The 19,286-nt window shown below is 37.5% G+C and overlaps 2 protein-coding genes across 2 annotated transcripts; one reads left to right on the forward strand and one right to left on the reverse strand.

Moving 5' to 3' along the window:
* Positions 1 to 306: 306 nt before the first annotated feature.
* LOC110804831 (uncharacterized) lies at positions 307 to 1,424 on the reverse strand. The gene is made up of 2 exons (XM_022010437.2): positions 839 to 1,424; positions 307 to 752 (listed from the first exon to the last, which is right to left on the reverse strand). Exons 1-2 carry the CDS (start codon positions 1,422 to 1,424, stop codon positions 307 to 309), a joined length of 1,032 nt encoding a protein of 343 aa, XP_021866129.2.
* Positions 1,425 to 3,599: 2,175 nt separating this feature from the next.
* LOC130471458 (thylakoid lumenal protein TL20.3, chloroplastic-like) lies at positions 3,600 to 16,655 on the forward strand. The gene is given in 6 exon segments (XM_056841597.1): positions 3,600 to 3,695; positions 5,023 to 5,089; positions 5,195 to 5,219; positions 5,414 to 5,576; positions 5,776 to 5,904; positions 16,521 to 16,655. Coding segments are annotated over 6 exon segments (615 nt in total).
* Positions 16,656 to 19,286: the final 2,631 nt, after the last annotated feature.

Genomic DNA, 19,286 nt, shown 5'->3' on the forward strand with positions numbered 1-19,286 from the left:
TGAAGATGATGAAGAGGTAAAAGTTATATACTTTGATAATTAGTGGAGGGAGGAGGAAGGATGAGAAATTGCCCCCATGAAGCTAGGCGGATGAAGGTGATGAAGGTGTTAATCATAAGGAAGAAGAAGGAAAATAAATAATATTAAAAAAAAAAAAAAAACTTATAAACAAATGATTACTTGACACGTATACAGTTTACCTGATGTATCGGTTTGGTAACCGGCTAGGTGCAATAAAAATTAATGGGGTGCAAAGGTTGGATTATTAGATAATAATCGATAGGTTGGATTATTAACGGATAATGGTCAAAAGGTTGGATTATTTAAAGTAATTTTTCCTAGTATATATCCAGCCCGAAGAATTTTCCGAGCAAGCATCCTCCCATTCATGGGTGGTCCACATTCTCCTCCATGAACTTCCTCCATGACCCTTTGTGTCTTTTCTCCATAAATACATAATTGTGGAGTTCTATCAAAACCTTTATGATACAATTGTTGTTTCAACATTATGAAATGAGCTGCTAGTCTTCGAATGGCTAATTGATCTTTCTTGTGACTTCCTTCAGGGTATTGTCCGTTGATTAGAAATTTCTTGATATCAATATACCAAGGATCTTCTCCATCTTCTTGTATTAGTGAGGCAATAATGTTTTCAAATTCAATCACTGGAAATTCATTCTCCACGATGGTCACTGATTGGATTTTCACGTTCTCTTCCCAAGTTAAATTTACCGCTAAGTTAGCTAAAGCATCTGTAAAGTTATTTTTCTCACGAGGAAGATGCTTGAAATCAATATCATCAAAATATGGGATGAATTGTTATACATAATCAATATACATTTGCAATCTCTCATCGCGAACTCTCCATGCCCAATCGTCTGGGATATGATCAGGTTTGAATCACCATACACAGTGAGATGTTTTTCCCCTGCTGCTAAGGCTGCTTTGATTCCATAGATACAAGCTTCATATTCGGCGGTGTTGTTTGTTGTTGGGAAACTAAGTTTCACAGCAAAAGGTATGTGTATCCCATGGGGATCTATCAATAATACTCCAGCGCCATTTCCTTTTCTATTGGATGCCCCATCAAAGTACGTTTTCCATTTTGATATATTGATGTTGAATATGTTCTCATCAGGAAAATCATCATCAGATTCGTCGCCTGATATGGGCCCATCAGCCAATGCCTCAGATGTGGCTCTTCCTTTCACGGACTTTGGGTTTACGCATTGAATATCAAATTCTGATAACACCGCATGCCATCTTGCTACCCTCTCGCTTAAAATAAGTTTTTCAAAGATATACTTGATGGGATCGAGCCTTGAGATAAGGTACGCGGTGTGAGCTTGTAAATGATGTCGTAGCTTTTTGGTGCCATATATGAGGGCGATGCAAGCCCGTTCCAGCGGTGTATCTAGTTTCATATTCTAGAAACTTTTTGCTGAGGTAGTAAATGGCTACTTCCTTTTTTGTTCCTTCTTGATATTGAGCAAAAAGTGCTCCTATGGCTGTTTGCGTGATTGTAAGGTATAATATTAGAGGTTGACTGGGTTTGGGTGGCATCAAAACCGGTGGGTTTTAAAGATATTCCTTCATTGGATCAAATGAAGCCTGACATTCGTCATTCCACTTTTTGGGAACGTTCTTTTTCAGCAACTTAAATATAGGCTCACACCTTGTTGTCAGTTGAGATATAAATCTGCTGATATATTGAATTCTGCCTAGAAAACCTAAGATTTCTTTTTCTGTTTTCGGAGGAGGTAGTTCTTGTATGGCTTTTACCTTGTCGGAGTCTACCTTGATGTCGTCTTGGCTTACCACGAACCCCAAAAGTTTTCCCGACGTTACACCAAACATACATTTCTGCGGGTTCAATCTTAGATTGTACTTCCTTATTCGGTCAAACAAGGATTTCAGTGCTTCTACGTGATTTCCTCGATCATGAATTTTGACGATCATGTCATCGACATAGACTTCAACAGTGTTATGGATAAGATCGTGCAGTATTGTTGTCACAACTCGTTGATAAGTGGCTCCTGCGTTTTTCAAACCAAATGGCATTGCTCTATAATAAAAGGTTTCACAAGGAGTGATAAACGATGTTTTGGGCATGTCATTTGCTGACATGAGTATTTGATTGTATCCCGAGAATCCATCCATGAATGAGAACATTGCGTGTCCTGCAGTACTATCCACTAAAACGTCAATGTGAGGAAGGGGAAAATAATCTTTTGGTGATGCGGCATTTAGAGGTTCGTCCATTTTATTCTTTAATATTGCCACAACATGAAAAACATTGAAATTGATATAACAAAAATCCTGCATCTATAAGAATAGCATTATATAACCAGTTCTTCATCTCAAACATAAAATAAATTAAGTGTAAGTTTGTAAATAAACATAAGATTCATTTTGTCATGGTAGGATCTTGATAGATATTATACAATTGTATTTTGTAAGTGATTATTTACATTACACCCTACTCTATATTTTCCTAATATCTATCTGGATTAAAAATAACTCTGTTAAAAATATAAAAATTACCGAAGTTATAAATAGAAGTAACTAATTACAAATAGAAATAAACCCGAGTAATATCAATGGTAAACGTGCTTCACATTAAAAGTAACACCATTAACATACAATATGTAACCCCAGATTATATGTTAAGTAAGGAGTAATAAACCTCTATAGGGGGAGGGTGAGAGTGGAAGGATGGTTGGGCGCTGGTAGGCATAGGCACTCTCTTGTGGGCAGCGATGGGCATGGTCGGTCCCCCTACGACACTACACATGCCCATCACATTCGAGGGACGACGGTGGGATTATTCGAGGGATGGAAAATATAGCACTATATAACCAGTTCTTCATCTCAAACATAAAATAAATTAAGTGTAAGTTTGTAAATAAACATAAGATTCATTTTGTCATGGTAGGATCTTGATAGATATTATACAATTGTATTTTGTAAGTGATTATTTACATTACACCCTACTCTATATTTTCCTAATATCCTGTATAGATTTTTATGGTGTAAAATCTACTAATCGGTACAATATTAGCTTACCTTAGATGTTACAAAAGGTCTTGTGCGCACAAGGTGTACAATAAATTTATTGTACACCAAGATAACTTTTACCTAATTTTTTGTAACTTTAACCTAGTTTTGATTAACTTTTATATTAGTAATAAAAAAGTTGATAGATAAACATTTTAAAGGGTTAAATGATTAATTTTATACATTATTAGTCATTTTGAAGAAATAAGTTTTACTAAAATTTAAAAAATTATCACTAAAAAAATAGATAACTTTTACATATATAAGTTCATCTTTTAAGCATTTTGAGTTAACTTTTACTCCAGTGTACAATATTTATTGTACACCCCTTGTAAATAAGAATTTGTGTAGACGTTAAGTGTGAAGGTGGTGTATATATTTCTTGGATTTTTCTTGTGATACTACATTGTCTTTGTATGGTCTTGGATTAGACAAGAAAAAGACGGAAAGAAAGCACCAGGAAACTTGTGAAGTGCAAAGGTCAATGAAAATAGGCAGCAGTAAAAAAAAAAAAAAAAAAAAAAACCTAACATGGTAAGACGATGAAGGGCGGTAATAGTAGTTGTAATGTGCTTCTTTGCAAAATCAAACTTCTTTTTGGCGTGTTCGGCGCGTTTGAGGTAGTGTTTGAGGTAGTGGTTAGTGTTTTGAATAGGTCAAAACACTACTTGAAAAAATTAAGAGTGTTTGGCATGATAGCGGTGTAGGTAGAGGGTAGCGGTACAAGTAGTGTTTGACAACACTACAAGAATAAGTACCAAGGAGGACGATTTTTTTGTAACAGCAAGGGCAACTGAAAAATCGTCCTAGTAGAACACAACAAACAGGGCAAAAATATGGCGCCTCCTTTGAAAATAACAAAGAGGGCGAAAATTATATGTTGCCTTCTTTGATACTAGTAAAGAGGGAAACTTTCATATTTCGCCCTATTTGATCCGTATAATCCCCAAACAATGAAATGAAAAAACGCCCAAATATTGTTGTAAACTTCATCGTCCCCAATTTCTCTTTCAAACTCCCAAAATGCAAAAACCCCCAAATCTTCAATGTAGCTTTCTCTCTCCCTAAATTTCAATTAAACTTCTCTTCTCTCTTAATCGCCGAAATTTGCATGAGTTCGCCTGAGAATTAGGTCCAATTGCACGTATTTTCTCATATCTGAAGCTCCCCTGAAGTTCACCAGGTATCGTTTTTGCTCCACCTCTTCTCTCTTTGCGTTTTTTTGCGAGCTGGTATTTGAATTTTGATGACGAATTAGGAGATGTACAAGTAACTGATGTCATATTGTTTTTGATTTTCTTATGGCGATTACTGAAATTTGTTTCTACTAATTGTTGTTACTTCCGATGCTGAATTTGTTAAAGTTAATTTGAGCATGTTGAGGAGAAGAAACCCTAATTAGTTCCTGATGTACTCGGGGAATCAGTTACTCATTTTCTGTTGTGTAAGTAGTCAACTTAAATAAGAACCAGAAGTTTGGTTTGCAGTCTTTGCTTCGCGTAGAGATCTGTCGCATGCTCATAATTATCATCCTGATTTGTATTGATTGCTGTTACATGTAAATTTAATTGAAGGCTGATATTACTCGTGATTGTAATTGAAGTTGATCAACAAGACTCTGTATAGTAGCCTTGATAGTCAATAGCAAATGACATGAAAGGAGGTTGATTGGAAGTGTTGTTGTGAATGAATCCCAGACATCACACTACTTTGACAACACACTTGAAATTACAAAATAATCAACTAGCTACAATAGCTTTACACTTTTAGATTACCTAATTGTAAGGTTCAGGATCTAAAGATTGAAGCCACTGGAACAGTGGTATACTACCAAACCACATGTTAGATTAGTGGAGAAACACGAAAGCTGTTTCAGGCTAAGGCATTAGACTGTTTTGATATGCTAGGGTCCAAAAGGTTGCTCTTTGAACTGCAAGATTTCAGGAAATAATCAACTCATATCAGTTTGAAGCTGAAATGCGAGGCGAATTCGGGATTGGCTCTGCTGCTCAATATGGTTCTGCTGATTTAAGTCTTCCTTTCTTCCATTGTTTAATTACTGTTTATTAAACAATTTCTGAGTTGTTTTAATTTTGATTTGGGTCTTCTCTCTTCTTTTTGGTTGGATGCAGGAAAGCTGTTCATGTCAATGAAAATTTCAGGTAAAAATTTAATCTTACTGTTTCACAAATTCTGTATATATGAACTACCATTACATTACTAGTTCAAATTACACTATTATCTATCATTACTATTTATAATGGATAGTATGTGTTTCGTTGATGTAATGTTGAAAAAATTGGAGCTTTTCATCATTCGTGTAACATAAGATGGTGTTATACTGTTAACTTTGCAGAAGGGCAAATTTAACATCAGTAGATATGAGGGAATCAGATTTCTCTGGTATATATGCCTACATTACTACTTCATTACATTATTAGTTGATGGATTTTGATAAACTGATGTAACTCTACCAATTTCCAGGTGCTGATTGTAGTGATACCCTGATGGATCGTCTAGTAAGTTACTGTTTTACACTCTTACTTATGATTTCCAGGTGGTAGTTTATTTAGTCAGATTGTTCTGTTTCAGAAATATTGTTGATTATATAAGCAAATCTTGTCAACAATTGGACATCCAGTTCTCAGTTTCATTGATTAGAGATTAGTTTTGGTAAGGAAAAGGCTTGTTGCTAAGCATGTTATCCTCAAATTTCAGGTCTTAAATGAAGCAAATCTTACTAATGTTGTTCTTGTAAGATCAGTCCTTACTCGAAGTGACCTTACTGGTGCTCTTATTCAAGGTGCTGATTTTAGTGATGTTGTTCTTGACTATCCTCAGAAACTGGTAAAACTTGATTTCACAGCTACATTAATTACCACTCAACAACCAAAGAAAAAAAGACAAGGTAGAAATACGTCAAGACATCAAGGCATAACTAATACATACTACACACAACCTTACTTGTTTTGTTTATACTCTTGCACTAAACACTTGCACACACACGCACGGCAGCCACGATGGGCCCCATGCGTGCGCGCGAGCAGCAGCCCACTCAGCGCCCGCGCGCGCTGCGCGCTGCGCGTGCTGTGCGCGCTGTGCGCGCTGCGCGTGCTGTGCGCGCTGCGCGTGCTGCGCGCGCTGCGCGCTGCGCGCTACGCGCAGCCTGCTGGGCCTGGCCTTGTGCTGGGCCTGGCGTTGCTGTTTGTGCGGCGCGCTTGGCTTGCTGGGCGATGGCCTGGCTTCGTGCTGGGCCTCGTCCGGCAGGCCTCGTCCGATGCTTATTCGTACGATGCGCTTCCGATTAAATTTTCCGATTCCGGAATTCATTTCCGATACGAACAATATTTAATATTTCCGATTCCGGAATTAATTTCCGTTTCGAACAAATATTTAATATTTCCGTTTCCGGAATTATTTTCCGATTCCGGTAATATTTCCGATTCTGACAATATTTCCGTTTCCGGCAATATTTCCGATTCTGGCAATATTTCCATTTCCGATAATATTTTCCGACACGTACCATGTTTCCGTTTCCGGCAACATCTACGACTTGGATAATATATATTTCCGATACGATCCATATTTCCGTTTCCGGCAATATCATCGTTTCCGGGGTATTCATTCCTTGCCTGTGACGATCTTAGCTCCCACTGAAACCAAGATCCGTCGGTTCCGAATATTCATAGATGGAGTATTTAATGCTATTAAATACTTGATCCGTTTACGTACTATTTGTGTGACCCTACGGGTTCAGTCAAGAGTAAGCTGTGGATTAATATCATTAATTCCACTTGAACTGAAGCGGCCTCTAGCTAGGCATTCAGCTCACTTGATCTCACTGAATTATTAACTTGTTAATTAATACTGAACCGCATTTATTAGACTTATCATAGAATGCATACTTGGACCAAGGGCATTATTTCCTTCAGTCTCCCACTTGTCCTTAGGGACAAGTGTGCATTTCCTAATTCCTTTGTCGCTCGATGCTTGCTCTTGAACATAAGGTAAGAGTTGTCATCCTTATTATGTCCAGAGGTGTTCCTCGGTTTCAGAGTTCAACTGATCAAATAAACAGATAATCATAGCCTATGATTCATCCGAGCACGGCCATGCATTTCACAGTTTCTAGCTCTCCGAGTGGCCTTGTACAACTTTTAAGCATCTCATCCCGATTTATGGGAGGACAATCCCAATCTTGCGATCTTGAGATTAGACTTCGTTTGATAGGTGATTACCTGAGCGTTGCCTTTATAGCCTCCTTTTACGGTGCGACGGTTGGTCAACGTCAAAGCAGCCAGTTCTCAAACAAGTAATCTCAAATCACTCAGGTATTGAGGATTTAGTGTCTAATAATTTAATGAAATTTACTTATGACAGACTTTCATCTCTTACAGTAAAGTTTCATAGGTCTCGTCCGATACTAGTCTTCCCAAAGTAAGTATCTATGCAAATGATTATGACATTGCCATGTCCACATAGTTCAAGAAACAGAACTACTAGTCATCTTGCATTCTAATCGTCTAACGTTTTCTATGCGTCCAATTTTATAGAAAACTCCGATTAGGGACCATTTTCAACCTTTGACATTCAAGTTCACTTGATAGACATTTCTTAGTCACAGGACTGGTCCTGACAGTCTATCTTGAATATATCGTCAAATTGAAGGGACTCATCATTTAATAAACCACAAATTAAATGGATAAATGAATTATTTTCATTTATTGTGAATGATTAACCAATAATGTTTTACAAAGATTTAAACTCTAAAACTTTAAAACATTAAACAGAGACATCAAAGCCATTCTCCAATATGCTTGATTCCCATAGCTGCAGTGTGCGAGTTGTGCTTCGCCTGCGGCAGAGGTTTAGTTAATGGATCTGATATGTTGTCATCAGTTCCAATTTTGCTTATCTCGACTTCTTTTCTTTCAACGAACTCTCGTAGAAGGTGAAATCTACGAAGTACATGCTTGACTCTCTGGTGGTGTCTAGGCTCTTTTGCCTGTGCAATAGCTCCGTTATTATCACAATACAGGGCTATTGGTCCTTTAATGGAGGGGACTACACCAAGTTCTCCTATGAACTTCCTTAGCCATATAGCTTCCTTTGCTGCTTCATGTGCAGCAATGTACTCCGCTTCAGTTGTAGAATCCGCAATGGTGCTTTGCTTAGCACTTTTCCAGCTTACTGCTCCTCCGTTGAGGCAGAAGACAAACCCAGACTGTGATCTGAAATCATCTTTGTCGGTTTGGAAACTTGCGTCCGTATAGCCTTTAACAATTAATTCATCATCTCCACCATAGACCAGGAAGTCATCTTTGCGCCTTTTCAGGTACTTCAGAATATTCTTGGCAGCAGTCCAATGCGCCTCTCCTGGGTCTGACTGGTATCTGCTCGTAGCACTGAGTGCGTACGCAACATCCGGGCGTGTACATATCATAGCATACATTATTGAACCAATCAATGATGCATATGGAATCCCATTCATTCGTCTACGCTCATCAAGTGTTTTTGGGCACTGAGTCTTGCTTAGAGTCATTCCATGAGACATGGGTAGGTAGCCTCGCTTGGAGTCCGCCATCTTGAACCTATCAAGCACCTTATTTATATAAGTGCTTTGACTAAGTCCAATCATCTTTTTAGATCTATCTCTGTAAATCTTGATGCCCAATATGTACTGTGCTTCTCCTAGATCCTTCATCGAAAAACATTTCCCAAGCCAAATCTTGACAGAGTTCAACATAGGAATGTCATTTCCGATAAGCAATATGTCGTCGACATATAATACTAGGAAAGCAATTTTGCTCCCACTGACCTTCTTGTATACACAAGATTCGTCCGCGTTCTTGATGAAACCAAAGTCACTGACTGCTTCATCAAAACGTATATTCCAGCTCCTGGATGCCTGCTTCAATCCGTAGATTGACTTCTTTAGCTTGCATACCTTTTTAGCATTCTTTGGATCCTCAAAACCTTCAGGCTGTGTCATAAACACAGTTTCTGTTAAAACGCCGTTTAAGAAAGCAGTTTTGACATCCATCTGCCATATTTCGTAATCGTAATATGCAGCGATTGCTAACATTATTCGAATAGACTTTAGCATTGCAACTGGTGAAAAGGTTTCATCGTAATCCACACCGTGGACTTGCCTGTAACCTTTTGCAACCAATCTAGCTTTGAAAACTTCAAGTTTCCCATCCTTGTCCTTTTTCAGTTTGAAAACCCATTTGCTTCCAATGGCTTGGTAGCCATCTGGCAAATCGACCAAATCCCATACTTGGTTTTCAGACATGGAGTCTAATTCAGATTGCATGGCTTCTTGCCATTGCTTGGAGCTAGGGCTCGTCATAGCTTGCTTGTAAGTCGCAGGTTCATCACTTTCAAGTAATAGAACGTCATAGCTCTCGTTCGTCAAAATACCTAAGTACCTTTCCGGTTGAGATCTATATCTTTGCGATCTACGCGGGGTAACATTTCTAGATTGACCATGATTCTCACCAGATTCTTCTAAAGATCTCTGAGTTTCATCCTGAATGTCATCTTGAGCATTCTCTAGAGTTTGTTGTTCGACTCGAATTTCTTCGAGGTCTACTTTTCTCCCACTTGTCATTTTGGAAATGTGATCCTTCTCCAAAAAGACACCATCTCGAGCAACAAACACTTTGTTCTCAGATGTATTGTAGAAGTAATACCCCTTTGTTTCCTTTGGATAGCCCACAAGGATACATTTGTCAGATTTTGGATGAAGTTTGTCTGAAATTAATCGTTTGACGTATACTTCACATCCCCAAATCTTAAGAAAAGACACATTTGGAGGCTTTCCAAACCATAATTCGTATGGAGTCTTTTCGACAGCTTTAGACGGAGCTCTATTTATAGTGAGTGCAGCTGTATTTAGTGCATGTCCCCAAAATTCTAATGGAAGTTCGGCCTGACCCATCATTGACCTGACCATGTCTAGCAAGGTTCTGTTCCTCCGTTCTGACACACCGTTCCATTGTGGTGTTCCAGGAGGAGTCAATTCTGATAGAATTCCACATTCTTTCAGATGGTCATCAAATTCATAGCTCAGATATTCACCGCCTCTATCAGACCGCAGTGCCTTAATCTTCTTGCCTAATTGATTCTCTACTTCACTCTGAAATTCCTTGAATTTGTCAAAGGATTCAGACTTATGCTTCATTAGGTAGACATAACCATACCTACTGAAGTCATCAGTGAAAGTGATAAAGTAGCTGAAACCACCTCTAGCATTTGTACTCATTGGTCCACATACATCTGTATGGATTAAACCCAATAGTTCATTTGCTCTTTCTCCAACTTTAGAGAAAGGTTGCTTCGTCATTTTGCCAAGTAAACATGATTCGCACTTACCATAATCCTCTAAGTCAAATGGTTCTAGAATTCCTTCCCTTTGAAGTCTTTCTAAGCGTTTCAAGTTTATATGGCCTAATCGACAATGCCACAGATAGGTGAGATCTGAATCATCCTTTTTGGCCTTTTTGGTATTTATGTTATATACTTGTTTGTCGTGATCTAATAAATAAAGTCCATTGACTAATCTAGCAGATCCATAAAACATCTCTTTAAAATAAAACGAACAACTATTGTCTTTTATTATAAAGGAAAATCCCTTAGCATCTAAGCAAGAAACTGAAATGATGTTTTTAGTAAGACTTGGAACATGGAAACATTCTTCCAGTTCCAAAACTAGCCCGGAGGGCAACGACAAATAGTAAGTTCCTACAGCTAATGCAGCAATCCGTGCTCCATTTCCCACTCGTAGGTCGACTTCACCCTTGCTTAACTTTCTACTTCTTCTTAGTCCCTGTGGATTGGAACATAAGTGTGAGCCACAACCTGTATCTAATACCCAAGAAGTTGAATTAGCAAGTATACAGTCTATAACGAAAATACCTGAAGATGGAACGACTGTTCCGTTCTTCTGATCTTCCTTTAGCTTCAAGCAAACTCTCTTCCAATGCCCCTTCTTCTTGCAGTAGAAGCATTCGGATTCAGAAGAGGGTTGACTGACCTTCCTCTTTACAGATTTGGCGCCAGTTTGCTTAGTTGGGCTGGCCTTGTTGCCACCTTTCTTAGCATTCCTCTTCTTTCCAGATTTCTTGAACTTGCCCCCACGCACCATAAGCACATCCTGCTTATCACTTTTGAGCGTCTTTTCAGCGGTCTTCAGCATACCGTGAAGCTCAGTGAGCGTTTTGTCCAGACTATTCATACTGTAGTTCAGTTTGAACTGATCATACCCGCTATGAAGAGAATGGAGGATGGTGTCTATAGCCATTTCCTGAGAAAATTGCTGATCCAGCCGACTCATATTCTCAATGAGTCCAATCATTTTGAGAACATGTGGACTTACGGGCTCGCCTTTCTTAAGCTTGGTCTCAAGAATTTGCCTATGAGTCTCGAATCTTTCGACTCGAGCCAGATCTTGGAACATGTTCTTTAACTCACTGATGATTGTGAAAGCATCTGAGTTGATGAACGTTTTCTGCAGATCCGCACTCATGGTGGCGAGCATTAGACATTTCACATCCTTGTTGGCATCAATCCAACGATTGAGGGCTGCCTGAGTGACCCCGTCGCCTGCGGCTTCGGGCATCGCCTCTTCTAGGACATACTCCTTTTCTTCCTGCATAAGAACTATTTGCAAGTTCCTTTGCCAGTCAAGGAAGTTTTTCCCGTTCAACTTCTCCTTTTCGAGAATTGATCGAATGTTGAATGAATTGTTGTTTGCCATATTAAAAACTACAATTGAAAAGAATAAACAAATAAATAACCATTCACAGTTTCTCTTAATAAACTTAAATTCTAGCATACATGCATAATTCAATGTTTATTAAGCATTTTATTCAAGTTATGTGTTCCGGCAGGTGTGAATAAAATGATTCCAAGATCCTAAAATCATTGAAGAACTAAGCACAGTTTGTCGACTTAATCCTAAAACATCTTAGGTAAGCAAAAGCCTTTTGCTAATAGTCTAGAAACTATTCTTGGTTGATAGGTACGTCTAAGAACTTATTAGGTACACCTATCGATTTTGCCACGACATAAAAGGACTCCTTACTTATATCGTTGAGTTTCACCAAAACTAACATGTACTCACAATTATTTGTGTACCTTGCCCCTTTAGGACCAATAAGTAACACCTCGCTGAGCGAAAACTATTACTAGATTGATGTAAAGGATATCCAAGCAAGTGTATATTTTGGCATGGCACCTTATAACTCAATTTTTAAGTTTGGAACTTAAGGCTCTTACTATGTTGGTTAGATTTTAAGTGAACTAAAATCCTTAATCATGCAACATAATCAAGCTTTTGATCTCATGCATTTTAAGACATATTTAAAAGCAATAAATAACTTAAAACATGCATAAGATAAGTGTGATCTAGTATGGCCCGACTTCATCTTGAAGCTTTGACTTCAAAGTCCGTCTTGAAAATCTCCGTGGGAGGCACCATTTTCTTCAAATAGGATAAGCTATAATTAAAACTAATTACAACTATTTGATGGTACGCAGACCATATTTGAATTGAAAAACAACTTTGGTACTTTAGACCAATTACATTCAAATTAATGGTACGCAGACCATATTTTCTATCCTATTTGGGCCATACTAGTCACTTCATAACCTGCAAAACAGTACATATACAATATATACCATTCACCCATTCATTATCATGAATGGCCCACATAGCTGGTTAGTAAAACACATTATGCATCACGTAAACATTTGCAGCAATTAATCAAGGGCACCAATAATCTACCAATTATTCAGTCCTTATTAATTCTAATCAAGTTGTTTTAACCTTAAGGATTTGTAGACCTAATCAAGAGTTTATGACTAAAAAGGGCTCCCACTCAAACCAATAAATTCATATGCTTTACTAATTTTAAACATAAAAATGTATTTCTAGTCTAACCGGAAACATACAAATTTAATTAAAATTTAAAGCTCATAAAAATTTATAATTGAATCCAAAAAGTTTAATTTAATTTCAGTCGTATTTAAATTAATTCATGATTTTAATTTTAGTAAAATAATTAGAATAAATAACATTTATTATAATTATAATATTCAAAATTAAAATCCAAGAAAATAATTTAAATTATTAATTTTAAAATTAATTAAAATTACGTGAACTGAAATTTTCAAATTAAACATTCAAAACGATCTAATCGTAACGCAAACACCCTACGCGTTGCACGCCCATGGGCCACACGCACACAACCATTGCTGGCCATGTGCGCGCAGCCCATGCGCTCGTCGCATAGCTGCTGCTCTTACCTTTCGCAAGCCATCGCACGAGTTGGTGCTCACTGCGCGCGCGCCAGCGCTCGATGCACGCGAGCCATCGCTCGCTGTGCGCGCTCGCCAGCGCTCGCTCCAGCGCTCGATGCACGCGAGCCATCGCTCGCAGTGCGCGCTCGCCAGCGCTCGCTGTGCGCGAGCCATCGCTCGCTGTGCGCGAGCATCGACGCTGGGCGCAGCACTCGTGGCACGCGAGCTTGCGCTCGCTGCGCGCGAGGCTGCGCGCGCTTGCGCGAGGCAGGGCGTGTTGTGGCGCAGCTCGCTTGCTGCCCACACGCGACTGCCGTGCCTTGCCTTCGCCCATGCCCATTCGTCCAGTGCTCGTAGCCCACGACACAAGGCAGGGCTGCTGCCTTGTGCTCGTGCACCATGCCCTTGCTCATTGCATTCGTGCCGCACGGGCGACGAGCTCCCTTGCTCGTCGTCGCATGCCCGCACTATACAACATCCCTTAAGGGTAACACGTAGCGTCCATTGCTTTGTGCGTGCAAGTTATATGAACGAATCGCATAAAATTTAAAAAATTTATATTTAAAATTAATGACAAATTAATAAATAATATTAATTTCATAATTTTAGGGCGAAAAATCGAAAATTTATTATTCAATTGATTTCCGATTATCATGAATTCAAGCCTAGGTCATAAAAATTTAAAATTTATCATAAATTTACAATTTTTATGGTGGTTTTTAATCATAGGTATCTAATTAAATTATAATTAATTACGAAAATCAAATTAATTCTAATTTTCAACAAATTAATCATAATTACAAATTAGATTGCATAATTAACAAGGCTAGGCATTCAAACTTGTTAAACATATACAGTAGGTCAATAAAAAATTCAAGATTTATCAACAAGAATCGCAAATATTTAATTTAACATCTTAAATTTACGAAATTTTGCATTCGAAAAACTAAAACCTTCGAAAAGTCATAGTTAGGCTTCGAATTTGAGAATTCTGGGTTCGGCAGAAAAATATTATTTTTGTCAAAATTTTAGAATGCCTTTTACATGCGGAATTGACACAAAAATCACTCGATTTGGATGAGTAACGAAGAAACTGCCGAAAAACTGCGTACATATAATTAAATAAACGCAATTTGCAATTAATTAACAATTACGAAAATTAATCACCTCTTTTAATTCTTGCAAATTTGTAATATTTAACCATGTTCATGCAATTTAGATTATGAAAATAATAAGAGGCTCGTGATACCACTGTTAGGGTATGATACATATGACAATTCATAAATCATGCGGAAAAAACCATAAACCCAGGAAAACATATTATTTACACATAATCATTTAGCATAGATTAGATGCATACTCTTTGTTGCGTGCCTTCCCTAGCTGCGGCAGACCCGAACAAGAACAAGTCTTTAGGACTCCAAGTGTCGTCCCTCCGTAGATAGTCCACAGCACGTCCGGATCCGCCTTAAGATTGACCAACTAGAATCGCCCTTAAGGTACTATTATTTTCGGCACTTTATAGGCAAATGTGTGACTGAATTTTCTCTCAAAAACTCACTTTGAATACTTTGAAACTTGTGTTATAAATTGTGAGCCCTAGCCTCATATTTATAGCGGTATGGAAAGGGAATCGAAATCCTATTCAGATACAAATTAATTAAACCTAGAATCCTACAAGAACTCTAATTTAATTAATTTATCAAATAGAATTAGGAATTTAATCATTAACCGAACTCTGCATGTTTTAGGAAACGTGCACGAACACAAACACTTGCACACACACGCACGGCAGCCACGATGGGCCCCATGCGTGCGCGCGAGCAGCAGCCCACTCAGCGCCCGCGCGCGCTGCGCGCTGCGCGTGCTGTGCGCGCTGTGCGCGCTGCGCGCTGCGCGCTGCGCGCAGCCTGCTGGGCCTGGCCTTGTGCTGGGCCTGGCGTTGCTGTTTGTGCGGCGCGCTTGGCTTGCTGGGCGATGGCCTGGCTTCGTGCTGGGCCTCGTCCGGCAGGCCTCGTCCGATGCTTATTCGTACGATGCGCTTCCGATTAAATTTTCCGATTCCGGAATTCATTTCCGATACGAACAATATTTAATATTTCCGATTCCGGAATTAATTTCCGTTTCGAACAAATATTTAATATTTCCGTTTCCGGAATTATTTTCCGATTCCGGTAATATTTCCGATTCTGACAATATTTCCGTTTCCGGCAATATTTCCGATTCTGGCAATATTTCCATTTCCGATAATATTTTCCGACACGTACCATGTTTCCGTTTCCGGCAACATCTACGACTTGGATAATATTTATATTTCCGATACGATCCATATTTCCGTTTCCGGCAATATCATCGTTTCCGGGGTATTCATTCCTTGCCTGTGACGATCTTAGCTCCCACTGAAACCAAGATCCGTCGGTTCCGAATATTCATAGATGGAGTATTTAATGCTATTAAATACTTGATCCGTTTACGTACTATTTGTGTGACCCTACGGGTTCAGTCAAGAGTAAGCTGTGGATTAATATCATTAATTCCACTTGAACTGAAGCGGCCTCTAGCTAGGCATTCAGCTCACTTGATCTCACTGAATTATTAACTTGTTAATTAATACTGAACCGCATTTATTAGACTTATCATAGAATGCATACTTGGACCAAGGGCATTATTTCCTTCACATCTAACATGAAATTCAAGAAACTGCATAAAAACAAGAAAAACAACAGCGAATATAATGTATAAGTAACACTAGCATAGAAAGTCAAGTAACACCCGTCAATAACTTTCTTCATATTAGATAAGCGCGTCACACCATCAAGTTGATGGTGTGGCTGGTCACACATGAGACGCGCTATATAAATAAACATATCAATATCTGAGCTTTGACAGACCCACACAAAAATCCTTATAGACCGCCTGAATTGGACTTCCTATTCAAATCCTAATCTTCTTAACTTGTACCAGTTCTCGATTTTAACCATCCTAATGTAATTGGCTAGAGAACAAGCTCATATTTCGTTTATCTATCTAAGCTTTCAAATACATAAACTAGTGATGTTCATTTGTACTACATATCATGATAAAATGCTCTCTTTCACCTCCATTTTAATTACAGTCCATTCCTGCTCAGCCTTCTGTGATTTACATGCACTTTTCAGTCAACTCGTCGAAACACTACATTCCCAAATTCAACGGCCACAGCTCTTGTTAAAACATTTGAGAAGAATACTCTCCCTAATCTCAACTTTCTTAAACAACCTCCTATAAACAAAATAAACTCAACAGACCCCTAGATAACAAAAGCACACTTATTGACAGTTCGCAGCAACTGGGACAACAAACTAATTTTACAAACAATGTATAACTATCTGTCACACCAAGTATTAACCCAAAAAATAAGCATTTTTGGTATACAAACATTTTAATAAGACCGACTGACCGGTCAGACCATGCAGTTCGCGGGTCAGTTTACGAGTCAGCTCGCGGGTCGAACAATTCGTGGGTTTTAATTGACGGGTCATATAAATACCTATTTTTCCCCTTTTTAAAGCCCTAATTGATTTCCCTTTCTCTTCAAACTCTCTGCTTTTTTCTCTCTCCTAAGCTCCCTGCTTCTTTCTCTCTCCTCAAACCCTAATTGCACGGCTGGCCGGGAGCCACAACCACGGAGAGGTGGGCAACGATCTCTCGTTGATTACTCATCCGCACCGCCGATCTCTACAAGAATCGGTTAAAAGATCAAACCCTAATCTGATCACATTTTGGTTTCGAATTTGTGCAATCACTCAATAAGGATTTGGTAACATTGACAAGAGCCAACAACGTGGCCGGCGATCCGCGAGAGAGGAAGCCGAAAGCAACGAAGGAAGATCATCTGTGAAGCCTTGCAACAGATCCGGCTGTTGGTGGTTGACGGTGGCCGACGGCTTTGTCGTCGCTGCTTCTTCCTATTTGAAGCTGTGATGCGTGATTTTGATTTGTGTTACCTTGTTTCTTTTGGTTGTAATAATGTCAGTAATTGCAAATACTATTAAACATTGAATCCTTGTACAGATTTATTTCAGAAGCTACTTTATGCTCTTACTAGATAAGTTTTTTTTTTTTTTTTGGTTTAGTTAAGTATTGGACTATTGGTTAATGTTTAGTTCAGAATAATCCTGTTTTAGTTACATTTTTTAGCTTTAGTTGAGAATAATGATGTTTAACTTACACATTATTATGTTTTAGTTAAGGTTAATTTGTTTTAGTTTAGAATAATGATGTTTTAGTTAAAAGTTATTTTGTTTTAGTTAAGAATATTTTTTCTTAACTAATTGGTTCAAATGCTTAACTAATTAGTTCGATTGATTAACTTATTAATTTAAGTGATTAACTAATTGGTTTCATTGTTTAACTAATTGGTTCAAATGCTTAACTAATTGGTTTCCTTGCTTAACTAATTGGTTCAAATGCTTAACTAATTGGTTTCCTTGCTTAACTAATTGGTTCAAATGCTTAACTAATTAGTTCGATTGATTAACTAATTAATCCCAGTGTTTAACTAATTGGTTTCATTCCCTAACTAATTAGTTCAAATGCTTAACTAATTAGTTCGATTGCTTAACTAATTGGTTTAAATGATTAACTAATTGAATTTAAACGTTTCACTAATTGATTTAATTGCTTAACTAATTGGTATCAAAACTTAACTAATTGAATTTTGGGCTTAACTAATTGAATTTTGTTTTAATTATGATAATTAGTTAAGCAATCGAACTAATTAGTTAAGCATTTGAACCAATTATTTAAGCAATGAAACCAATTAGTTAAGCACTGGAATTAATTACTTAATCATTTGAACTAATTAGTTAATCAATCGAACTAATTAGTTAAACAATGAAACCAATTAGTTAAGCACTGGAATTAATTAGTTAATCAATCGAACTAATTAGTTAAGCATTTGAACCAATTAGTTAAACACTTGAATTAATTAGTTAATCAATCGAACTAATTAGTTAAGCATTTGAACCAATTAGTTAAACACTTGAATTAATTAGTTAATCAATCGAACTAATTAGTTAAGCATTTGAACCAATTAGTTAAGCAATGAAACCAATTAGTTAAGCACTTGAATTAATTAGTTAAGCAATCGAACTGATTAGTTAAAGCAATGAAACAAATTAGTTAAAGCAATGGAACTAATTAGTTAAGCCTAATATTCAATTAGTTAAGCCTAAAATTCAATTAGTTAATCCCAGAATTCAATTAGTTAAGTTTTGGAGCCAGTTAGTTAAGCATTCAAACAAATTAGTTAAGCATTTGAACCAATTAGTTAAGCAATGAAACCAATTAGTTGAGCACTTGAATTAATTAGTTAATAAATCGAACTGGTTAGTTAAGCATTTGAACCAATTAGTTAAGCAATGAAACTAATTAGTTAAGCACTGGAATCATTTAGTTAATCATTTGAAGCAATTAGTTAAGCAATGAAACCAATTAGTTAAGCACTTGAATTAATTAGTTAAACAATCGAACTAATTAGTTAAGCAATGAAACCAATTGGTTAAGCACTCGAATGAATTAGTTAAGCAATAAAACGAAATAGTTAAGCATTTGAATTAATTAGTTAATCAATCGAACTAATTAGTTAAGCATTTGAACCAATTAGTTACGCAATGAAACCAATTAGTTAAGCACTTGAATTAATTAGTTAATCAATTAGTGATACGTTGAAATTCAATTAGTTAAACATTTGAACCAATTAGTTAAGCAATTGAACTAATTAGTTAAGCATTTGAACAAATTAGTTAAGCAATGAAACCAATTAGTTGAGCACTATAACTAATTAGTTAATCAATCGAACTAATGATTTAAGCAATGAAACTAATTAGTTAAGCAATGGAACCAATTAGTTAAGCACTAGAGTTAATTAGTTAAGCATTTGA

The sequence above is a fragment of the Spinacia oleracea genome, chromosome 4 (genome assembly GCF_020520425.1).
Source record: "Spinacia oleracea cultivar Varoflay chromosome 4, BTI_SOV_V1, whole genome shotgun sequence".
In the NCBI taxonomy this organism is placed as follows: Eukaryota; Viridiplantae; Streptophyta; class Magnoliopsida; order Caryophyllales; family Amaranthaceae; genus Spinacia; species Spinacia oleracea.

What these genes read in the sequence shown, in the direction of transcription:
- LOC110804831 (XM_022010437.2), bottom strand. Translation starts at nt 1,424, where the DNA reads ATGAAACTAGATACACCGCTGGAACGGGCTTGCATCGCCCTCATATAT. An exon ending in CGCGATGAGAGATTGCAAAT is followed by an intron (nt 753 to 838) that starts GTATATTGATTA and finishes ATAACTTTACAG; the next exon opens with ATGCTTTAGCTAACTTAGCG.